Source organism: Geotrypetes seraphini, chromosome 11, assembly GCF_902459505.1.
Source record: "Geotrypetes seraphini chromosome 11, aGeoSer1.1, whole genome shotgun sequence".
Classification (NCBI taxonomy): Eukaryota; Metazoa; Chordata; class Amphibia; order Gymnophiona; family Dermophiidae; genus Geotrypetes; species Geotrypetes seraphini.
The window spans coordinates 57,189,498-57,215,524 of NC_047094.1; the positions used below are offsets into that span (position 1 = coordinate 57,189,498).

General features: G+C 41.9%; 1 protein-coding gene across 7 annotated transcripts in view; it reads left to right on the plus strand.

The window, feature by feature from the left end:
• The window catches only part of ANKS3 (ankyrin repeat and sterile alpha motif domain containing 3), a 121,255-nt gene that overhangs the window by 33,289 nt on the left and 61,939 nt on the right, over positions 1-26,027 (plus strand). For 5 of the 7 annotated variants that reach the window (XR_004541097.1, XM_033963425.1, XM_033963427.1 and 2 more), the window contains 6 exons: positions 1,936-2,017; positions 8,612-8,756; positions 11,004-11,162; positions 11,771-11,902; positions 13,367-13,482; positions 13,602-13,760. Coding sequence is in view for 6 of the 7 variants with exons in the window: in XM_033963425.1 (XP_033819316.1) it covers positions 1,936-2,017; positions 8,612-8,756; positions 11,004-11,162; positions 11,771-11,902; positions 13,367-13,482; positions 13,602-13,760 (793 nt within the window). In the remaining variant the exon portion in view is untranslated. The remainder of the gene's footprint in view (positions 1-1,935; positions 2,018-8,611; positions 8,757-11,003; positions 11,163-11,770; positions 11,903-13,366; positions 13,483-13,601; positions 13,761-26,027) is intronic. The other 2 variants (XM_033963428.1, XM_033963429.1) reach the window with 2 other exon arrangements.

The window sequence follows — 26,027 nt, forward strand, 5'->3', positions numbered from 1 at the left end:
TCAGTTTTTGTAGATAGCGACTAACACATGCACAGAGCCAGCAGGGGAAGCCCTGAACAGCTGAGCGGCAGGGGAAGCCCTGAAGCAGCCTTCTGACACTCAGCTGTTTGTGGCAGGAAGAGTAGGGTTTGTTTGTTTTTAATGAGCACAGGTGTATGTGTGTAACACACGCACTATGGCCCTGAATCTGCAAAGTGCTTCTAAAGTTAGGTGCCGTTTAGGTGCCTAAGTTAGGTATCCTTTGTAGAATCGCGCTCAGCAGATTTCAGCACTGTTTAGCCGTCTAACTTTTTAGGCGTCCTTTAGAGAATCGGGTTTTAGGTGAGATTTAGACATCCAAACAATGCCCTTAATGTTATAATATTTTAATATTAAGTTATTAGAATGGCGAGGAATGCGTGGATGCCCCTCCCGATGCAATCTGCTTTTCAAAACCCAAACATTGGATCATTTACTGTATCATTGTCCCTACATTAAAAGTTTTTGGAATGCAATTTGGCCACAAATTAATAAATTGATGGAAAATCATGTAGCAATATCATATGATACAGTGTTATTTGGAATGATGATGAGGAAAAAAAGTCAAATTTCACCAGAAAATAACAAGCTTTTACTAGTCATGACAGGGGTTGCCATTCAGCATATAACCAATAACTGGAAGAATCATAGTAACCTTAATTATACATTTTGGTGGAATACAATTTGTCATATATTCAAAATGGAAAGAGTAATAGCAATACAAAGAGGGACATATCCTAAATTTATAAAGTGCCGGGTTTTGAAAAACTGCCCGGACATGACCGGGTAAATCCAGATGTCTAGTAATGTTACCCTGCCGTTGTATTGGGCGATGGTGCACCTGCATCTGGAGTACTGCGTCCAATATTGGTCGCTGTACCTTAAGAATGATATGGCGATACTCGAGAGGGTTCAGAGGAGAGCAATGCGACTGATAAAGGGTATGCAAAACCTTTCATATGCCGAAAGATTAAAGAAACTGGGGCTCTTTTCCCTGGAGAAGCGAAGGTTTAGAGGGGACATGATAGAGACTTACAAGATCATGAAGGGCATAGAGAAGGTGGAGAGGGACAGGTTCTTCAAACTTTCGAAAACTACAAGAACACGAGGGCATTCGGAAAAGCTGAAAGGGGACAGATTCAGAACCAATGCTAGGAAGTTCTCCTTCACTCAAAGGGTGTTGGACATCTGGAATGCGCTTCCAGAGGGTGTGATAGGACAAAGTACGGTATTGGGTTTCAAGAGGGGCTTGGATGATTTCCTGAAGGAAAAGGGGACTGAAGGGTATAGATAGAGGATTCTATGCAGGTCCTGGACCTGATGGGCCACCGCATGAGCGGACTGCTGGGCATGATGGACCTCTGGTCTGACCCAGCAGAGGCACTGCTTATGTTCTTATGAGAGACACGCCAGACCATAGGAGGTGAGACAGGGAAAAATGCATGATTCACTGGGGGGTGTAGAGAGGAGAAAAGAGCAAAGGAGATGTCTTAATTCAACCTCAGAAGCTTTATTGATATCAATAAAGCTTCTGAGGTTGAATTAAGACATCTTTTCTCTATGATGTGTCTGACATATTTAGCAAAGGATTGTTCCCCTTTTCCTTTGGTAGGGTTTAGAGAGGAGGAATGTGTTGCCCCCCCCCCCCCCATTTTACCCCTTCCCCAAATTGGAGGGCTGGCTACACCCCTGGTCTATATTAAATACCATATGTTAAAACATCAATAGTAATAAGGAAGTAAGGAATTTTTAGCACACTGTTTTTCCTAACTATTACTACTGTTAATTATTTACAGTCTGCCAGGAAAAGATGTGTGCCTGGATGTTGTGCAGCTATCCCTGCCTGTCCTAAGTATAGACTAAGAACATCATGTGATTATCCACATCTGGATTTTTTTGTTTTTTTTATTGTTGCAGGGAGCCTTTCTATGGATTTACTCCACTAATGGAAGCAGCTGCTTCAGGCCATGAGATAATTGTCCAGTACCTTCTGAATCATGTGAGTATGTTCTGGGTCAGCTGGGCCTCCATATGTGCCACTGAATATGATGAACAAACCTCCTCAAGGCAGAGCACAATGCAATAATATTTAAGTACAAAAGTATAAAGACAAGGCCCATGAACTTACATAGAAGCATGTTTTAAAACATAGTAACATAATAAATGACGGCAGATAAAGACCTGAACGGTACATCCAGACTGCCTATATGTTATACCCATTAACTATGATTAAATTAACTTGTCTCTTCTTTGATATTTCTGGGCATCCCTCCTGCCGTGCGATGTTCGGTGGGGGAGGGGGGGAGAAATGCTGCTACTGCTGTGATGTGTGGGGGGAGGATTTGTGGAGAGTTCCGGCAGGAGAGAGACTGGGCATCCCTCCTGCCACGCAATGTTCGGGGGGAGGGTTTGCGGAGGGATCCGGCAGGAGGGAGATTGGGCATCCCTCCTGCCACGCAATGTTCGGTGGTGGGGGGACGGGACGGGTTGCCGCTAAACTTATTGTTGCATGATAAGCCATGATAAGCTCAGCGGCAATCTCATTCTCTCACCGGCGCCTGTGACATGGACTTCGGTTAGAGAATCAGGTTCTTAGGTGGGCTTAGGTGCGATTTTGTATAGATCGCCCGTGTGTGATTCCCAAAAGCCACTTAGGCGGCTTCTGAGCCGCGCATCATATACAGCATCCAGGCCTCAGAGCATTTCTTCCCTAAGAGCAGAGGCTATTCTGGACTATGATGGTCTATCAGATAAGGGACTCTGAGGACAAGGGGTTGGATTTGATCCCTTTACTGTCCCAAAGTGAGGCTTCCCTTATGGGAGAAGCAGCCTCCAATCCAGAGGGATCAGTAGCGGTATCGATCATAGACCAGGGTGAAGATCCCTCTGTTTGTCGACTTTTTTTTAAGACCTCTGCTTTACCTCAGATCATTACCTAGTTCTTCCAAGAACTCATGATAGACCCTCTAAAAACCCTTTCTTCCCAGTGTTCCCTTCTAAGCGGGGTCAGAGCTCAACCAGTATCTTTTCTGTGGCACCCGGACATGAGGATCCTTTTTTTTTTTTTTTTTTTTTAAATTCTTTATTCCGTTTTAACTCTTGCAACAAGTGTACAATATTCAATCAAATAATTCATACAGAGCCCTGGGAGACACCTGAAGGCTCCCTGAAGGTAGCTAAAATCATAACTAAACTGTTTCCCATAGATCAGAAATTTCAACAAATGTTTGCTGATAGCCCAGGTGACCAAATGCGCTTCCCTACTAAACGAGGGAGACGTGTTTTTAAAGGATCCACAGGATATGATCCTCAAGAGGCAGTTTGAGGCTTTAGCCTTAGGGGTTAGGGCTGCAGCCATGGCCTCCTTCGTGGATCACACCTGTCATTCTAGGCTATGAAATAAAGCCTGATGGACTCTGAGCTTCTACCTCGACTTGTGTTGGCGGGAATAGACTACATAGCAGATGCATTTCTATGGTATAATCAGAGTCATGGGGAAAGTGTCAGTATTTTCGATGTCCACCCATCGTATGCTTTGGATCAGCCAGTGGGCGAGTGATTTGACCTCTAAAGCGACGCTGAGCACGCTTCCTTTCAGGGTACAGATGCTGTTTGGCAACGGCCTAGATCGGGGCTGCCCAAGTCCGGTCCTCAAGATCCACAATGAATATGCCAGGTTTTCAGGATATCCACAATGAATATGCATGAGAGAGAGATTTGCATACCAAGAAAGCAGTGCAGGCAAATCTCTCTCATGCATATTCATTGTGGATATCCTGAAAACCTGGCCTGCCAGTAGATCTTGAGGACCGGACTTGGGCAGCCCTGGCCTAGATGATCTTATGGCCATTGTACAAGATTACCAGCCAAGATCTTTACCAAACAGCAGATCCCAAGCAGCTGGAGGCCAGAGCCAGGGGTCCTTTGGTGGATCCTAGCACTCTCGCCAGTATTCAACAGGAGCCCCTCTACCCAGAGAGCCTTTCAGGGTTCCAGACAAATTATCTGGGAACCAGAGGAACCAAGGTTCAAGTTGCTGCTCTGGAGGTTTGGGAATGGATAATATCCAACCACTGGGTCCTGAGCATTATCAGAGAGGGTTACAAGAGAGAGTCTGTGTACCCTCTCTCCAACTGGTGGATTCACCAGCAAGCCAGCCAGAGAAAGCAAAAAGGATCGAAGCAACATTACAACGGTTACTAGATATTCAAGTCATAGAACCAGTCCTTCCAGAAGTCTCATGCTCCAGTAGATACTCCATATACTTTGTCATGCCAAATAAAGGCTCAGAGGAGTGGAGGCTTCAAGTTTCTTCTTCAGACACTGAAAATTTTTTAAATAATTTCAAAAAATGTTTTTAGTATTGAAGTGTTAGGTCCTTTCAGTGTGTCATATTTATAAAATGGAAAGGGTATTTGCTCTACAACAAGGCAATTATAATAAGTTTTAAAAGATTTGGGGGCCATTGACGATTTATTCTGGTGATCAGACATCTTAAACACCTAAATATTGGACAAGATAAGGGGAGTGGGATTATGAAGGATAATAATTGATAATTGTTATTTATTAGTATATGGGTGGGAGGGGTGGGCTTCTTATATAATTATTTATTTGGAATATTACAAATAAGAATGTCAAGTGATTAATTAAGATATTTATGAATGTTAATAATGGATCCATACCTATGTCTCAACTTATATTGTATATTAATTTTCATCCAAGTAATAGTTCAAAACAGGCATTAAAAACTGTCAGCTCATGAAGGAATCTATACGAACTCAAGGTCTATCCCAGATTTAGAAAGGAAGCCTCAACTAATCTTACCTTCGTTAAATGTAATGAGGAGGATTCGAACAGAAATCAGATATTTCATTAAAAAATTCTCTCAACGCCATCAAACAAACTCACTTTTTTTTTTTTCCAGGAAATAAGACCGCTCAGTACATATTCCTTTCAATCATACTTTTGAAACGCAAACTTAAACAGGAAGTACCTCCTCTAACAGGAACCCACCCATTTTAACCAATCATATTATGTTCATATACATGACATTAAATTTGTTAATATAATTGAAGACTTCCTTTTTCTTTTGCATAGAGCTTTTTGGACCCCTGTTCGTTTACAAAAGATAGATAGTTCTAAGTCTAATAGATGCTGGCATTTGTCATATTGAAGCTGGGACATTAGATCATCTTTTATTCTATTGTCCATTTATTTTATCATTCTGGAAATCAATTTGGCCTCAAATTAATAGGATGTTAGAAAACCCGGTAGCCTTGACATATGATACTATTTTATTTGGAACAACTATGAGAGCAAGAAGTCAAATTTCGTCAAGTAACAACAAAATTTTGTTTATTTTAACTGGAATAGCAATATAACAAATAACATACAATTGGAAAAAATATGACAGGTTAAATTACAATTTCTGGTGGAATTCTGTATGTCATATATACAAAATGGAACTCACCATTGCAACGCAAAAAGGTTATGTGAGTAAATTTCAGAAAATCTGGGGACCGTTAACAGATTTTTATAATGAATGATTAACTTTTCCCATGATAAGATATTTGATTAGAGGGGAAAGGGGTGGGATTTTATTTCTGATTATTACATAATATATCAATATTTGAATGAATTTACAATAAAGATGATTTTATGTATTATTGAATTAGGGGGGGAGGGAGGGATGGGATTATTATATTCAATAAGAATGATATAAATTTAGATTTTTTTTATATAATATTTTAACATTATAGAATACTAATTTTCTAATGAAATGTTAAATTTGATGCTAATATATGAGTTAATCAAGTGTGTATCTTTAAGTTTTATATGAGTTTATTTGATACACTTGTTGTAACATACAAAAATGAATAAAGAATTAAATAAAAAAGATATTTATGAATGATTGTTGTACACTTGTAATTTTTTTTTTAATTCTTTATTCATTTTTAATCATTCAACAAGTGTACAATAAAAAGTGATACATAGGTTCAACAACAACACTTGATAAATCCATCAAGATAATAACAATTGTGTATATATATATATATATATATATATATATATATAAACCCCTCCCCCACCCTCTCTTTCAATACTCTTTATCTTAATTCATTTAACCTTTTTCCGTATTACTTTTAAGTATTTCTTAAATTATAGAATCCTTCCCCCTTCCCCTCCTTTACTAACTTATGTTAAACAAATGGTGTTTATTCATTACAAAACAATGCTAATGGCTCCCATATCTTATTAAATCTTTTATAATTTCCATTTTGTATTGCTATTGAACGTTCCATTTTATAAAGATGACATAGTGAATTCCACCAGAAATTAAAATTAAGTCTGCTGTGATCCTTCCAATTGTTAGTAATATGTTGCATGACAACTCCTGTCATAATCAATAAAAGTTTGTTATTACTTGCCGATATCTGACTCTTTTTTCTCATAGAAATGCCAAATATTACAGTATCATAAGTTAATGCTACAGGATTTTCTAATAAAGAATTTATTTGATCCCATATCGAATTCCAAAAGGCTAAAATATAGGGACAAAAAAATAAAAGATGATCCAAAGTCCCTACATCAAGCTTACAATGCCAGCATCTATTAGACAATGAACCATTCAACTTTTGTAATCTAACTGGGGTCTAAAATGCTCTATGCAAAAGAAAAAACCAAGTTTGTCTCATAGATGCTGACATTGTACATCTTATTCTCCAAGACCAAATTTGTGGCCAAATTTTTTTTTTTTAATTTTTAATTTATTCATTTTTTAATTCTTACAACAAGTGAATTAAACATATTATAATCAAATTTCGTATATCACTTGTATTTACAAACAAATCATCTTGTAATATAGAATATATACCCTCCTTTTTATCAATATTCCTAATTCCATATGATATACATTTCCCACCCCTCCCCTACATATCTACTACCCATGTGCTAAGATGTCTGATCATTGGAATAATTAGTCAATGGTTCCCAAATTTTTTTAAAATTATGAAGATTCCCTTGTTGTAACGCTAACACCTTTTCCATCTTATATATGTGACAAACTGAATTCCACCAAAATGTATAATTTAATTTAGTATAATCTTTCCAATTTTGAGTAATTTGTTGCATGGCGACCCCTGTTAATATTAATAATAACTTGTTATTGTTTGCAGAAATCGGACTCTGAGTTCTCATTGCTGTACCAAATAATATAGTGTCATATGAGAGTCCTACATGGTTTCTAATAATTTATTAATTTGGGGCCAAATTAGTTTCCAAAAAGCATTTACACAGGGACAAAAAAAAATTAAATGATCTAATGTCCCAACTTCTAATCTACAATGCCAGCATCTATTAGACCTAGTACTATCTATCTTTTGCAAAAGCGTAGGGGTCCATAAAACTTGATGTAACAAAAACATCCATGTTTGACTCATAGATGCTGACCTTGTAGACCTTAACCTCCAGGACCAAAATTGTGGCCATTGAGACGCAGAAATTGTCTGTCCAATCTTAATACTCCAAATATCCCTAAGTCCAGTTTTCTTTTTTTTTATTTAAAAATCCATTTAACAATTTATACCATTTTGCAGCTTGGTGTCCCAAAAAATCCGCCTGAAAACAGAGAACCTGCAAACTATATTGAGTATTAAGACCTTTCCATTCAGGGAACCCTACCTGAATAGCCTGCTTCAATTGCATCCATTTAAAATATTGTGTTTTATTTAAGCCAAATTTATGTTGCAATTGTGAAAAACTAAGCAGTGATCCTTCTGAAATAACATCATTCAATGTCCGTATACCTGCAATTATCCTTTGTTTCCAGACGATCTTAAATCCGCCAATCTTGATCCTGGAGTTTACCCAAATAGATTGATTTAGTGATTTAGCAATTGGATCTGGTGATAAATTACTAATATATCTTAAGGTCTTCCAAGTATCCAGTAAAATTCTATTATCTTTGTATTTCCTAGGCAATTTTATACTAACTACATGTTCTAAATGTAATGGAAACAGGAGCCGCCATTCTAAATATAACCAATCAGGTACATTCTCCATGAGGTCTGGGAGGATCCTGTCTTAGAATATAGGCTTGATGGTACCTATAAAAATTTGGAAAATTTACCCCTCCTCCATAATTGTTCTTTGTAAGGATGCTAAAGCAATTCTGGGTCTTTTCCCAAACCAAACAAATTTTGTAAGAACATTGTTTAACTTTTTATAAAATGACCCTGAAAAAATATTGGTATCATACTCATTTGGTAACAAACCACAGGCAATATCATCATTTTAATTGTTTGAACTCTTCCCCACCAAGAGAGATGTAAAGGATTCCATTGCTCACACTTTTTTTTTTTAATTTTATTAAGAAAGATAACACTTGTTGTAATTTTTGAAAATGAATAAAGATTTAAAAAAAAAAAGAATTGTTAGGTCCTTTATTATTTTGACTTGCCAAACCCCAAAGACCTTTACACATTTGGTTATTGGTATTTGGCTCTTGCCTTTTCATTGATAGTGCAAAGTAAGTTACATTTCAGGTGTAGTTGGTTAACCAGTAACTATGTCCCCCTTCTTCTGCCTGTGTCAGGGTGTGAAGGTGGCAGAGATGGACCATAATGGAACAACAGCTCGTTCTTTTGCCATGAAGTATGGCCACATGAAGATTGTGGGGCTGATAGATCATCGCACAGCTTCTGTTCCCAGAGCCCTCGGCAGAAGCTCAGGTAAACTTGGTGCGTGCATGAGTTTTCAAACACAGTTTTCTGGGCAGCAAAGGTGATGCAGTGGCATTCTGTTGCTCTGACGAGTCAAAGACTGACCTCTGGCTTCCATTCTTAAGTTTAAGTTGCAGAACGGAATTCTCAGAACCTGGAGAAACACATTTGGTCTCGGATAGAAGATGATTTGTCAGTTAACTTAGTTTAGTTTAAGTACTTGATGTATCGTCTTTCATATTACTACTACATCAAAGCAGTTTGGTTATAAAAAATCAATAACAGCAATTAATATTACAGATTATAAAAGTCTGGTTTGACCCGCAGAAAGGCATCTTCCTTAGTCATGAGTGATTCATTAACAACATATGTACAGAATACTCTGATTAAGAATATAAGAATTGCCATACTGGGACAGAACAAAGGTCCATCAAGCCCGGCATCCTGTTTCCTACAATGGCCAATCCAGATCCCAGGTACCTAGCTAGATCCCAAGTAGTAAAACAGATTTTATGCTAGGGTTAGAGCTGACAATGCACAAACCTTATGACTGTCCAGGTGTTTGTTGGAGAGCAAAATTTGTTGGACTAGGATTGCAGATACAATTGGACTTTTGATTTTGCACCCTGCCCTGTCCACCTCCAATTCTGTTCAATCTTCATGCTCTGGTATGTAACTTTGATCAAGTAAATTCTGTTTGCCAGTTAATACCCAGATTTTAACTGATATGTACAATAGAACACGCTGTCAACCTTAACCTGTCTTACCTACATGTTTTAAAAGAGGTAAGGACACTCCTAAGCACCTAGCTAATCTTTAGGAAATTAGATGTTTTCATGTAATTTCAGGAAAAGACTGGCGCTATCTGGTTTACATAAAACATGAAGTTTGCCTTTCCACATCACCTGAAAAGTAACACTGAGATCTGGTGGTTTGTTTGGTGTATGTCAGGTTTATTAAACAGGAATACTGTATCTGATGCAGTTCTTCACACTACAGCATGGAGTGAGATGCTTTCAAGTTTGAATTTATTAAGTCCTAGGCAATTTACAATATATCCACCTACATAATACTTGAAAGCAGTACAAAAGAGAGACAAAACAGAATTTAAATTCACAGTTAATCTTCGACCAGGAGAAGTCAGACCCTATAAAAAGCATTGATGAACAATTGTGTTTTGAGGAGGGATCAGGGAGATCCTCTGTCAGCACATTTCCTTAACTGCCCTACCAGCGAATTCCATAATTTACTAGAAAACAGGGACAGGAAAGAGATACATTGGGCAAAGACAATTTATGAATTAAATCAACATACATTGTTGGTAAAATGGCATTGTATAGTGCATTAAACAAAAGAGCAATGTAGGAATCAGTAATGTGTCCAACTGCTGCCCGTTGCCATGCAGTTTGGCCTTTAAAGGCACATTATTTGAAGGCTGTTGAAGAAGTGCTCTCTAATAGAGAATGACATAGCGACAAACTTTGTCCCTTGAGCTCAATCCCTGTCCTCGTGAGCTCAGTCCCCGCCCCATCTCCACAAACCTTGAATAGTTCCAATTTTATATTGAAATCATTTTATTAAAATATAAAAAGAAACAATGTTCTGTACACTTGTCATTTTATAAATCACAAATAATACAGAACAAGAATCAACAAAACCTGTCTCCATTTACCCTACCCTTCACAAATATCCCCTCCACTGTCGAGAAAATTGACAAGCCAGATTATTACAGAATGTTACATAGAAAAATCATGCTAATAGAATGCCCCATTCACACATGGCAGGAATAATGGTAGGAGAGTGAAACTAGAGCAACTGTCCCCTGGCCAGAGAGAGCCCTAAGCCTGCTGGAAACTAAAGAAGCATGGTCAGGTAGTGGACTTTGTGGTCCCCAGTTTGTCTAACACCAGCTCTGGCAGGATACATGTTTCAAATCTAACACATTCTAATCACAAAATAAAACATAAAATTATTTTTTCTACTTTTTTGTTGTCTGATCATTTTATTCTTAAAATCACATTGGTCTCAGGCTCTGGTTTTGGTTTCCTTTTGTCTTCATTGTGGCATGGCTGACTCCTGAAGGTAAAAGAAGCATGAGGGGATCTGGGGAGGAGATGCCGAGTCCGACCCAGGTGCAATTTTTTTATACTACAAGAGCGAGACTTTTTACCGTTCCCATGGGGCAATAAAAAGTCTTGTTCCCTTGGTAAACCAACTGCAAAATTTCCCATTCTCTACTTTCTAATTGTTTGTTTCACACTACAGGGTGCTATGAGGATTTGAGCTCTTCTGATGAATCTTGCTCAGCTCCCCAAAGGCAGAGACCAGTGCGTAGAGCCAAGGGCCCTAGTATCCATGAAGGACCACAGGCATTAGCGAAGATCACTGCAGTAGGACTTGGAGGGAAGAGCCAAGCAAACTGTGGTAAGCCTGGCAGTATACCAGCTGTTAGTGTACTTAAGTTCAGAAACTTACAGACCCAGTTTCTAGAGGAGTTTCTCCCATTCTGACATAACTAGATATGACCTATCATAAGTTTCCTCATTCTCTTCTCGAAAGCCCTGTTTGAAAGGACCAGTCAGTTGACAGTATGACTTGGAGGAGGCACAAAAGCTGGCTTGGAAAAAATTTTAAAATATGCCTATATTCCCTTGCAAAATCAGGAATCTACATATAATTTTTGAACCACTGAGCCACACCCAGGACTTGTCACTTTTGAATCTGTGTGTTCTGCAGCATTTACACATATAAACGATAGTACTGTAAACAGCATTAATATGTTTATGCCATATGTAAATGCTGTGAAAGGTTTTTAAAATGCCCTCCTTTACCTGGAGATTTGCAAGCGCCACTAAACAAGGTTTCAGAATTGAGAGCAAACAATCAACTATAAATTCACAAGCATTTGATGTTTTCAGAGGAGAACATGAATGGGTTTTCTTGGAACTGAATACTGCCCATCACAATTCCTGAGTAGAGAGCCTTCAGTGAAGTAGTCTTAGTGACCCTTAATCCCATCTCTTTTTGCACAGACCAGATTCCTCCACAAGGTTATGTTACCTTCAATAACGGTGATGCCACCACTTTTGTCGGGGAGGATATCCGTTACCGGGATGTCACCTCTCCCATCAATGAACAAGATGTGGAGAGCAACAGCAGCAAGGGTAAGAGTTACCCTCATATGTTTCACCCCCAGCTTTCTCTCTCAACATTTTTTTTTCCAATTCTTTATTCATTTTTTCATCATATATCAAGTAAACTATTACATCAATTTAATTTATACCACATCACTTGAATTTTTCCTATTATCATCTTAAAAACATAAATTTACTCCCTCCACCCCATCCCACAGATATTGTAATTAAATAATAATATGTAAACATTACATTCATACTTATTGATTAAATCCTTAATATAACTATATACCACCCCCCTTCCCCTAATTATAAATGTACTTTCAGTGTAAAAAGGCATCTAATCATTACAAAAAGTTATCTCCCTCAACATTGTAGTTCCCTCCTCTATCCCTCACTCTGTACTTTATGTCCGATGTCGCTCCCCTCCATCTTCATATTCATTTGTAAGCCACTTAGATACTAGTGTGATGGGCAGGAGAGTAAATATTTGAATAAACTTGAGCTCTGAAGAGGGTCAGAAAATTCCTGCCAAGGGAGGAGAGCTGAGTGCTGCAGGTCAGGGTTAAGGTGCCTTAAAAAGCACACATAGTACAGGACCCTTTTGGTGTGCTAAAAATGGCCAAGAAAAAGGCAGATGAATAAGATTCATAGCAGTAGAAGGAGCGATGTGCCTGCCCCAGATGTGAGTAAGACTTTGTTCTCAGATTTACAGTTGGCAGGAAAATCTAATAATCTAGAACTTGGACACGCAGGCAAATGGTCGGTTAATAGCTGTGCTCCATGTCAGACAAGCTAATATTTCAAATTTAAAGCTTCAAAATCGATTTATTCATTGAAAAATAATTTGGCCCCAAATTAATAATTTATTAGAAAATCATGTTGGACTATCATATGATACAATATTATTTGGTGAATCCCAATATAAATCCCAATATTATTTGGAACAGCAATGAGAACACAAAGTCCAATTTCAGCTAACAATAATAAACTTTTATTAATTTTAACAGGGGTCGCTATACAGCAAATTACTCAGAACTGGAAGGATTACACTAAATTGAACTTTTTGGTGGAATTTAATTTGTCATATATATAAAATGGAAAAAGTATTGGCATTACAACAAGGTTATATTAAAAAATTTAATAAAATATGGGGACCATTGACAAATTATTCTATTGATCAGATATAATAACACATGTATAGAACATATAGAAGGGGTAGGGAGGGAAAACTATTGTAATATTAATATGATATAAAATTCTGATAAAGGGTTTATTTAATTCACATTGTAAGAACATTTAATAATAATTTCAAGTGTTTTTTCATAATTGAATGTATTACATGTATTTCACTTGATGTAAGAATTTAAAAAAAGAATAAAAAATATTTAAAAAAAGAAAAGAAAAATAATTGAAGTGTGTGTGTGTATTTTTCTCTCTCTTTCCTCTCTTTCTTTCCCCTGGCTGTTCCCTGGGCTTGGCTCTCATTTCCAGAAGAGAGCACATTCTTTCCTAGAGATACCATGATGATTCGAAGCAGCAGCAGTAGCAGTGAGGGGTTGGCCAAGGCTTTAGGGATTAGCAGCGAGGCCTCCCTAGAGAGCAATGAGGTAAATCCAGTCTCCCGTAACTTACCTTCTGACTATGTGCTGGCTAGCACTATTGTTGTCTTTTAATAGCATTCAGCTTTGACTTTTGTTCATTTTATCATGTTACTTCTGCTTGACAGGACTCTGACCAAAATAATAAGTTTTCCAATCGGAAGCAGACTAAAAATTATGTCAAAGCCAAGAATCGCCACAGTGAAAATCACATAGTCAGAAGTCCAGTGTCTTCTGGGATACCTAGTGAGCCCTACAGAAATATGCCTCATTATGTAGGACCTAAGGTAAGAATCACAGTCAGATTTAAAAGGGATCTGCAGTGGGTGGAGATGTAGGGGGAGGTCATCCTTCAAGATCCAGGAAATATATATATTTATTTTTTTTTTTTATTTAAAGTTTTTTTATTGATTTTTTCACATATCAACAAGTGTTATAAATTTTCCATACATTTATGTTAACAATACACTTGATATCTCTATAATGTATTTTATATAAACCATATTTTATATTATTTTTCTTATGAATTTATATAACATATATATTGTAATGATTTTATCAATTATTATTTAATTATGAACCCTTTTCTCTCCCTTTATCACATTAATTTCTCATAGGACTATCATTCATTCATTATGATATATTTTTTATAATGTATAATAAAGAGAATAAATTCTTTATCCCAGGACAAGCAGGCAGCATATTCTTGACTGATGGGTGACGGCACCGACGGAGCCCCGGTACGGACAATTTTAGAGTGATTGCACTCTAAGAACTTGGAAAGTTCTGGTAGGCCGCACCGCGCACGCGCGAGTGCCTTCCCGCCCGACAGAGGCGCGCGGTCCCCAGTTTCTTAGTTTCCGCGGAGCTAAGAAGACGCGTTTCCTCAACGGCTGTTGAAGAAAATTTTTTCGATCTTCCCGCTCGCGTAAACCTTTGTTTTAATAAAGGTTTCTTTATTTCCTTATTTCTTTTTCTTTTCTAAAAAAAAAAAAAAACAACTTAATTGTTTTTCTTTCATTTTTCGTTTCGCCCCGGCGGGGCCTGTTGCCACAATCGAAGCCTCGGCTTTCGATTTGGCAGAGGCTGTTTTTACTTTCATGCCCCCTCAGCCCGGGTTTAAAAAGTGCCAGCGGTGCGCTAGGCCAATCTCACTGACAGACCCGCATAACTGGTGTCTGCAGTGTCTTGGTCCCGACCATCAAGCGTCCACTTGCACCCGCTGTGCAACTTTGAAAAAAAGAACACTTAAAAACCGCCAAATCCAGCAGCGGTTGCTATTCGGTGCCGAGATGTCCGATTCCAACGTACCGGCACCGACATCGATTACTTCTCAATCGGCACCGACTTCATCGACACCGCGCGATACCGCGCCGGCGTCGCATCCAGCAGGTAAGCCGGCTAAGAATCCTTCCCCGCTGGAGCGTCCTCCGGTCTCCACTGCAGTGAGTCCAATCCTGCCGACCGCGAGGCGTCCACGGAAGCGCTCCGCTCCGATCGAAGTTAGCCCCTCGACATCGGGTTCTTCGTCGGAGTGTCGAGCGGCACCCAAGGTACCGCAGAAGAAAAAGGCGGTACTGGTGCCTTCACTGGACGAGCGTATTGCCGCCGTTCTGCAGGTACAGCTGAGAGAGCAACTCCAACAGCTACTGCCTGCTCTTTTGCCCCAGAACCTTCCAGTTCCGGTACGGTCGGAGCCACCGGTACCGATGGTGGAGCGCCCTCTTTTATCGGCATCCACTTTGTCGGTACCGGGTCTTACCACCTCATCGACTTCGATGCCGGTTTTAGCTCCAGAGCCTAAATCTCACCACCAGGCGGTACAATCCTCGGTACCAACACAACAGGTTGCATCGCCTGGTACCGTATCCATGAGGTCGGGCAAGTCCACCCATAAAACCCGACACCTGGAACCCTCCACACCAGAGTCTCGACACCATGGCTCTCAGGTTAGGGATCCTGATTTATGGGGAGATTCTGAAGAGCCCTTTCTATCCGATGGTGAATGCTCTTCTGATGAGGAGGAACGCCTTGTTACCAATCCCTCTTCTCATCCAGATTCCACATCTTTTCCTTCTTTTTTAAAGGAAATGTGTGAATCATTGTCTATTCCCTTGGAGGCTGAGTCAAAGAAATCTAAGGCATTTCTTGATGCATTGGACTTTGACCAGCCTCCAAGGGAATTTCTTAAACTTCCTCTCCATGATATACTGAGAGAAACGTTTTATAAAAACCTTGAGACTCCCCTGACTGTCCCTGGAGCCCCTCGTAAACTGGACTCCTTATACAGGGTGATACCTATTCCTGGGTTTGATAAACCCCAACTCCCGCATGAGTCTCTTTTGGTGGAATCCACTTTAAAGAAATCAGCGGGAGCTAATGTGTATGCCTCAGTCCCTCCTGGCAGAGAAGGAAAATCAATGGACAAATTTGGCAAGCGGTTATATCAAAACGCCATGCTAGCCAATAGATCAGGAAATTATGCTTTTCATTTCTCATTTTATTTGAAGCATTTAATCCAAACAATTTCTACCTTTGAGAAATATCTGCCTGATCGCAAAAAATCTACTTTTAACACCTGTACCTCCTCTCTTCTCCAGTTGAGGAAGTTTCTAGTGAGATCAATTTATGACACCTTTGAATTGACTTCTAGAGCCACGGCTATGTCAGTGGCTATGCGCAGGTTGGCATGGCTCAGGGTCTCAGAACTGGAGGTAAACCACCAAGACCGTCTAGCAAATGCACCTTGCTTAGGGGATGAGCTGTTTGGTGATTCCATGGATTCCACCACACAGAAGCTATCGGCGCATGAGACACGTTGGGATACTCTCCTAAAGAATAAAAAGAAGACTCCCCCTACTAGGCCGTTCCGACAACAATCGGCCTACCAACGCCGCTATGCTGCTCGCCCCTTGCCTCAGGCTACTCAACAGCCTAGACGTCAACGACAGCAACAACAACGTCAACCTCAGAGGCAGGCACAACAGCAGCAGAAACCTCCACCACCTCAAAAGTCTACTCAACCCTTTTGACGTGTTTCTCCTGAGCATAGCCAATATTACACCATCTGCCCATCTTCCCCAACCGATAGGAGGGCGCCTAACCCATTATCTCAGCCGTTGGGAGATCATTACATCCGACCAATGGGTCCTCAACATCATCCGCCACGGCTACTCTCTCAACTTCCAGACTTATCCCGATCAAAGTCTACCAAAAGAGTCTGCTTTGAACACTCATCAATCCTCTCTCCTGATACAAGAGGTTCAATCCCTCCTTCTTCTAAACGCCATAGAAGAAGTTCCTCTAGACCAGAAAGGACAGGGATTTTACTCCCGTTACTTTCTAGTTCCAAAGAAAACAGGAGATCTCAGACCCATCTTAGATCTTCGAGATCTCAACAAATGCTTGGTCAAGGAGAAATTCAAGATGCTTTCTTTAGCAACTCTTTATCCTCTTCTAAATCAGGGCGAATGGCTATGCTCCCTCGACCTCAAGGAGGCTTACACTCATATTCCCATCCATCTAGCCTCCAGACAGTATCTCCGCTTCATGATCAATCACTGTCATTACCAATACAAAGTTCTCCCCTTTGGACTTGCTTCGTCTCCAAGAGTGTTCACCAAATGTCTGATTGTAGTGGCTGCTTTCCTTCGTTCACATCATCTACAAGTTTTCCCTTACCTGGACGATTGGTTGATAAAGGCCAATTCTCCTCAAACAGTGCTACTGGCCACCAATCAAACCATCTTGTTCTTACAGATTCTGGGGTTCGAGATCAACTTTCCCAAATCTCATCTCATCCCCACTCAGAGACTTCAATTCATTGGAGCGGTGCTGGACACGATCCTCATGAGAGCATTCCTGCCGTCCAACCGGCTCCACACTCTTCAAGTTTTGTGTCAACAGGTTCTTCCTCAAAGTTCCATCTCTGCCAGACAAATGATGATACTATTGGGACACATGGCTTCAACAGTGCATGTCACCCCTCTGGCACGTCTTCACCTGCACACACCTCAATGGACCCTTGCTACCCAATGGTCCCAAGCGACAGATCCTTGCTCACGTCACATATCTGTGACATCATCTCTTCGTCAGTCTCTACAATGGTGGTTGGTATCCTCAAATCTATCCAGAGGTCTTCTGTTCCATCTACCTCCTCATCAACTAGTCATCACAACCGATGCCTCCCCGTATGCTTGGGGAGCTCATTTGAACGAGTTCCAAACTCAAGGCCTTTGGACAGCCCAGGAAAAGAAGCATCACATCAATTTCCTGGAACTCAGAGCGATGTTTTATGCCCTCAAGGCTTTCCAACATCTTCTCTTCCCTCAGGTTCTTCTCCTGTGCACAGACAATCAGGTGGCGATGTACTACATCAACAAGCAAGGTGGAACGGGTTCTCGCCTCTTGTGCCAGGAAGCCCAGAAAATCTGGACTTGGGCCATAAATCATCATCTATTCCTGAAAGCGATTTACATTCAGGGAGAAAAGAATTCCTTAGCAGACAAACTCAGCAGAATTCTCCAACCTCACGAGTGGACACTCGATCCTATAACTCTACAGTCCATCTTCGATCAATGGGGCACTCCTCAGATAGACCTCTTTGCAGCCCCTCACAATCACCAGCTGCCCCTTTTCTGCTCCAGGCTCTACTCGCCTCACCGTCTGGCAGCGGATGCGTTTCTCCTAGATTGGTCAGATCTGTTCCTGTATGCTTTCCCTCCTCTGCCTCTCATGTTGAGGACCTTGTTCAAGCTCAAGAGGGAACGAGCCACCATGATTCTGATTGCTCCGAGGTGGCCCAGGCAACAGGCCCTTCTACTTCAACTCAGTTCCAAGGAACTTTTCTTCTTCCACTATTTCCTTCTCTGCTTACACAGCATCAGGAAACCCTTCTACATCCCAACCTCCAGTCTCTGCACCTGACAGCTTGGTATCTCTCGGGCTGACTTCGAGTGATTCGCTTTTGTCTCAGCCTGTTTGTTCAATTCTGAATGCTTCCAGGAAGCCGGCCACTCTGCAATGTTACCATCAGAAGTGGTCACGTTTTTCTTCCTGGTGTCTTCTTCATCATCATGATCCCACTTCCCTTGCAGTGGAGACCTTGTTGGACTATCTTCTTTCATTATCAGACTCTGGTCTCAAATCCACTTCAATCAGAGTCCACCTCAGTGCTATTGCGGCTTTTCATGAGCCAGTCCATGGAAAAATCCTCTCAGCTCATCCCTTGGTGTCTAGGTTCATGCGGGGTCTTTTTAATGTGAAACCACCTCTTAAAGCCCCTCCTGTTATCTGGGATCTCAATGTGGTTCTTTCCGCTTTAATGAAGCCTCCATTTGAACCCTTGGCTACCGCTTCTTTCAAGTTCCTTACTTGGAAGGTACTTTTCCTTATTGCTCTTACCTCTGCCAGGAGGGTCAGTGAGCTACATGCACTAATTGCGGATCCACCTTTTACAATCTTCCATCATGACAAGGTGGTTCTGCGTACACACCCAAAGTTTCTCCCTAAGGTTGTCTCTGAGTTTCATCTCAACCAATCCATTGTTCTCCCTGTCTTCTTTCCGAAACCTCACTCGCATTCTGGAGAACAGGCGGCACACGCGGCAGAGGAGAAGCAGAGGAGAGGAAGAGACCAGCGCCAGGGTTCCCGTTGTCCCGGCCAAGAGAGGAGTAGCGTCGGGCCAGGCACAGCAGGGGAAGCGGCGAGAGACGAAGCAGTAGGCTCGGGGAAGCGGCGAGAGTTCGCTCCGCCCACCCCCACCGCGTCAGAGGCTGCGCCGGACTCCCCCTTAAAAGGGGCGGAGCCAGCGCGGCACACGCGGCAGAGGAGAAGCAGAGGAGAGGAAGAGACCAGCGCCAGGGTTCCCGTTGTCCCGGCCAAGAGAGGAGTAGCGTCGGGCCAGGCACAGCAGGGGAAGTGGCGAGAGACGAAGCAGTAGGCTCAGGGAAGCGGCGAGAGTTCGCTCCGCCCACCCCCACCGCGTCAGAGGCTGCGCCGGACTCCCCCTTAAAAGGGGCGGAGCCAACGGCGCCCAGCCGTTCGGCGCGCGGCGAAGGCGAGCGGTAAAGGCGCTCGCCTTAGCGAGAGCGCCTTTGCGAAGGGCCTTGCAAGGGACGAGTACCTACTATCAAGAACACCGAGGAGGACTGAACGGTAAGAAAGCGACAAACACAAAAGGTAAGGAAGAGACAGACGCCAAGGGAACAAACCCACACATACAATCAAGGTGAGGTAGAGCGGAGACAGCACACACAAAAGAGACAGCAAGGCAAGCAACATAAGGAAGCAGCAGGAAAGGGACACAAGCACACACAAGGGAAGTAAGAAATGGAATCCCAAGGAAGTCAGAAGGTGAGCTTTCCGGTCTTCTGTATCGGCTGCAATATGTATGACTACCTCCCTTCGGGGATCCAGGCATACATTTGCAATCGATGCATGGAGATGGATAGCTTGAAATGTCAGGTAAGACTATTGGAAGGAACAGTGATGGAACTCGAAGACAGAATCCGAGCACAGGAGAAGATGCTAGTGGAGTACAGCCCAAACGACGAGGTCAAGGAACTAGAAATGTTCATAGAGGAAGCTCATCAGCACCACGTAGAGATCCCAGGGCTGGAAAACTGTACTCAGGAAACCGATGTGAGGAGAGAAGACACCCATGCAAACACAGAAGAAACCGAAGACGAGGTAGGAGACAACCGCACATCAGGAGGAATAGTGAGAGCACAGGAAGACATCGCCCCACCCAAAGAACAGGAAACAAGTTCAAGAGTATCATTGGAGGAAGAAGACTGGCCCTACTCCAAGGACGTGGACCTACGCCCCCCAAGGAATCCCCGAATAAAGAAGATGGGGATCATCGTAGGCGACTCCATTATACGACATGTGGACAGCCACACCGCAGGAGGAAGAGAGGACAGAGTCGTCACCTGTCTGCCTGGAGCAAGAGTGAAGGATGTGACCAACAGGATCTCCAGGATCATAGATGGCGCACGGGGAGAGGACACCGCTGTGCTTATCCACGTGGGAACAAATGATGTGAGCGGGCGGAAGTATGACAGGGAAGAGCTGAAGGGCCAGCTCCGCTCACTTGGAAGAAAACTGAAGATCAGGGAGGTGAAGGTGGCCTTCTCTGAGATCCTCCCAGTACCAAGAGCGGATGGAAAGAGACAAGGGGAATTGCAAGTAATCAACGCCTGGATGAGACGATGGTGCGAAGAAGAAGGCTTCGACTTCGTGCGCAACTGGACGGCGTTCTGGGGAAAAAGCAAGTACTACAGAAGGGACGGACTACACCTCAACAAAGAAGGAGCAAGAGTTTTAGCATGCAACATGAAGAAGGCAATCGTGAAGGCTTTAAACTGAAAGATAGGGGAAAGCCGACAGTCGACCACCGGTCGATGGCACGGATAGCAGGATGCCCCGACGAAGAAGCCAAGGAAAACTACTCTTACACAAGAGAAGACGACCTCACGGCAAATAAGGGAGAAAAAGCAGGAAGGGACAAATCAGACACAGGAGGGGACGACCACACAGCAAACAAGGGTGATAACACAGGAGCAGTTAAGGATATCGTAATTGAAACTACAGGGACGGCCAAGAGTAGAAGGTCCAAAAAGGTAACACGTAGGGAACTTAAATGTATGTATACGAATGCTAGAAGTCTAGGTAACAAAATGGGGGAACTAGAGACAATAGCAAGACATGACATATTGGATATCATTGGCATAACAGAAACATGGTGGAATGAAGAAAACAAATGGGACACAGTACTACAGGGATACAAGCTGTATAGAAGAGATCGAGAAGGGCAGAAAGGTGGAGGTATTGCTCTATATATTAAGGAGGGAATAGATTCTGTTGAAATGGTTACAACAGAAATGAAAGAGAAGCTTGAGTCACTCTGGATCAAGATTCCTGGTCAATTTGGAGCAGATACGAAAATTGGCCTTTACTATCGTCCCCCAGGACAGGCGGAGGAAACTGACTCAGAAATGATGGAGGAAATCAAACAAGAATGCAAGACAGGCAATGTAATTATATTGGGAGACTTCAATTTCCCAGGGATAGACTGGAAACTAGCAACCTCCAACTGCGGCAAGGAGGCCAAGTTCCTGGAGGTGCTAGGGGATTGCTTCCTGGAACAAATGGTAAAAGAGCTGACAAGAGGCAACGCCACCTTGGACTTGGTCCTAAATGGCCTCACGGGACCGATAACAGTAGTGGAAGTCATGGTTCCACTGGGAACGAGTGATCACAATGTAATTAACTTTAAACTTGACATCGGGAAAGGGAAACATGCCAAAACCTTAACCACCACATTGAACTTTAAAAAGGGTAAATACGATAGCATGAGAGCCATGGTGGAAAAACGACTCGAAAAGAAGGTGGACAAACTTGAAACGGTAGATCAGGCATGGTCCCTACTGAAAAATACTATCACAGAAGCACAAGATCTCTACATTCCGAGGATTTCCAAAGATCGGAGATCAAAGAGCAAAAGAGAACCGGCATGGCTTACCAAACAGGTGAAGGAAGCCATAAAAGAAAAGAAGGACTCTTTCAAAAAATGGAAATACATAAAGACAACCGAAGCCTGGAACAAACATAAAGATGATCAGAAGAAATGTCACAAGGCGGTGAGGGATGCAAAACAGGAATATGAGGAAAAAATAGCCCAGGAGGCCAAAAACTTCAAGCCCTTCTTTAGATACGTGAAAGGGAAAAAACCTGCAAAAGAGGCAGTCGGACCCTTGGACGACCAGGGAAGAAAAGGGTACATCAAGGAAGATAAACAAATCGCAGACAAACTAAATTCCTTCTTTGCGTCCGTCTTTACGAAGGAGGACACCTCAACAATACCTGAAGCGGAGAAAGTTTTTGCAGGAGAAATAGAAGACAGCCTCACCACAGTTGAAGTGGACTTAGACCAGATATACTATCAGATCGACAAACTTAAAAGTGACAAATCCCCTGGACCGGATGGAATTCACCCGAGAGTCTTAAAGGAATTGAAGGTTGAAATCGGAGAGTTATTGCAAAAACTTGCAAACCTGACAATCAGAACTGGACAGATACCGGACGACTGGAGGATAGCGAACGTCACCCCAATTTTCAAAAAAGGATCGAGAGGGGAACCGGGCAACTATAGACCTGTGAGTCTTACGTCTGTCCCCGGCAAGATGGTTGAAGCACTGATCAAGGATAGCATGGTCCGGCACTTGGACGCACACGACTTGATGAAACCCAGTCAACACGGATTCAGGAAAGGGAAATCATGTTTGACGAATTTACTCCAATTTTTTGAGACCGTGAACGAGCAAATTGATAGTGGGAAGCCGGTGGACATAATATACTTGGACTTCCAGAAAGCGTTCGACAAAGTTCCACATGAAAGACTTCTCAGGAAACTACAAAGCCATGGCATAGAGGGGGATATACAAAGATGGATAGGCAAATGGCTGGAAAACCGAAAGCAGAGAGTGGGCATAAATGGGAAGTTCTCCGACTGGGAGAAAGTGACTAGTGGTGTACCCCAGGGCTCGGTACTTGGGCCGATCCTTTTTAATATTTATATCAATGATCTGGAGGAAGGAACATCCAGTGAGATCATCAAGTTTGCAGACGATACAAAACTATGCCGGGCGATCAGATCGCATGAGGATAGAGAGAAACTCCAGAGCGACTTGTGTCGGTTAGAAACATGGGCGGAGAAATGGCAGATGAAGTTCAATGTGGAGAAATGCAAGGTAATGCATTTAGGCAATAAGAATAAGGAATACGAGTATACAATGTCAGGTGCAACTCTGGGGAAGAGTGAACAAGAAAAGGACCTGGGTGTACTGATAGATAGGACCCTGAAGCCGTCGGCACAATGCGCGGCAGCGGCAAAGAAGGCAAATAGAATGTTGGGCATGATAAAGAAAGGAATCTCGAGTAGATCGGAGAAAGTTATAATGCCGCTTTATAGGGCAATGGTCAGACCACACTTGGAATACTGCGTCCAACATTGGTCTCCCTACCTAAAGAAGGATATAAAACTGCTGGAGAGGGTGCAGAGACGAGCAACAAAACTGGTGAAGGGTATGGAAAAACTGGAATACGAGGACAGACTTATAACACTAGGATTATTCTCCCTTGAGAAAAGGAGACTGCGTGGGGATATGATCGAGACCTTCAAAATACTGAAAGGAATCGACAAAATAGAGCAGAGAAGATTATTTACATTGTCCAATTTGACATGGACTAGAGGACATGTAATGAAGCTAAGGGGGGACAGGTTCAGGACTAATGTCAGGAAGTTCTGCTTCACTCAGAGAGTGGTTGACATCTGGAATGCCCTCCCAGAGGAGATTATGGCGGAATCGACCGTCCTAGGCTTCAAGAGCAAACTAGATGCATATCTCCTTAAGAGAGGCATATAAAGATATGGTGGACTATAAATTACGCCAGGTGTACACCTGGCAGGGCCTCCGCGTGTGCGGATCGCCGGACTTGATGGACCGAAGGTCTGATCCGGAGATGGCATTTCTTATGTTCTTATGTACATACTTTGGACTGTAAGAGGGCTCTAGCTTACTATTTAGAGCGTACTAAGCCCCACAGATCAGCTCCCCAACTCTTTCTGTCCTTTGATCCAAATAAATTGGGACGTCCTGTTACTAAACGTACGTTGTCTAATTGGCTGGCAGCGTGCATTTCATTCTGTTATGCTCAGACTGGACTGACACTGGAAGGTTCTGTTACGGCCCATAGAGTCCGGGCTATGGCAGCATCTGTAGCTTTCCTCCGTTCTACTCCTATTGAGGAAATCTGCAAAGCTGCTACTTGGTCCTCAGTTCATACTTTTACATCTCATTATTGTCTGGATGCTTTTTCCAGACGGGATGGACACTTATGGCCAACCTTCCCTCCATCCCTATTTTTGTTAGCTTGGAGGTCACCCATCAGTCAAGAATATGCTGCCTGCTTGTCCTGGGATAAAGCACAGTTACTTACCGTAACAGGTGTTATCCAGGGACAGCAGGCAGATATTCTTGCGTCCCTCCCTCCTCCCCGGGTTGGCTTCTTAGCTGGCTTATCATAACTGGGGACCGCGCGCCTCTGTCGGGCGGGAAGGCACTCGCGCGTGCGCGGTGCGGCCTACCAGAACTTTCCAAGTTCTTAGAGTGCAATCACTCTAAAATTGTCCGTACCGGGGCTCCATCGGTGCCGTCACCCATCAGTCAAGAATATCTGCCTGCTGTCCCTGGATAACACCTGTTACGGTAAGTAACTGTGCTTTACCCCTTCCCTCCCTCCCTTCTTTAACCATTATCTTATTATGGGAAAAAATTAAAATCAGTCATTGCAAAAATCTGTTAATGGTCCCCAAATTTTCTTGAACTTATCCATATATCCTTTTTGTGTTGCAAATGTACGCTCCATCTTATATATATGGCAAACTGAGTTCCACCAAAAATTATAGTTTAATCTGTCATAATTTTTCCAATTATGTGTAATTTGCTGTACTGCTACTCCAGTCAATATAAATAAAAGTTTATTGTTATTTGATGAAATTTGACTTCGAGCTCTCATTGCAGTACCAAACAGAATCGTATCATATGTCAAGGCTACCGGATTTTCTAACATCCTATTAATTTGAGGCCAAATTGATTTCCAAAATATTAATATGAATGGACAATAGAATAAAAGATGATCTAATGTCCCTGCTTCAAGATGACAATGCCAGCATCTATTAGACTTAGAGCTATCTATTCTATGTAAACGTGTGGGGGTCCATAAAGCTCTATGTAAAATAAAAAACCAAGTTTGTCTCATAGAAGCTGACAATGTGCATTTTAACCTCCAAGACCAAAGTCGTGGCCATTGAGATGCATTAATATGATGCTTAATCTCAATGCTCCAAATATCTCTAAGACCATTTTTTTTCTTTTTATGTACGAATCCAGATATTAATTTATACCACATTGCGGCCTGGTGACCCATGGAGTCTATCTGAAAACATAAGAATTCCATACTATGATAGTTATTAAGATTTTTCCATTCAGGGAACCCTACCTGAATGGCCTGCTTCAATTGCATCCATCTGAAATATTGTGATTTATTCAAACCGAATTTATTTTGCAATTGTGAAAACTCAAGCAGTTTACCTTTATTCATTACATCCTCTAAAATACGAATTCCAGCTATCGTCCAATGTTTCCAGATAATTTTAAAACCGCCAACTTTGATCTTTGGATTGAGCCATATTGTTTGAGTCGTTGATTTAGTTATTGGAATAGGAGTTAGATTACTTATATATCTTATAGTTTTCCAAGTATCAACAAATATTTTGTGATCCTTATATAAACCTTGGCATTTGAATACTGATTACATGACTCAGACGTAAAGGAAACATTAATCTCCATTCTAACCAGAACCAATCTGGTATATGTTCAATGGGCTCTGGGAGATCCAATACATACCCTGACGCATAATATAGGCTTGATGGTACCTATAAAAATTTGGAAAATTTACCCTTCCCTCCGCAATTGGTCTTTGTAAAGATA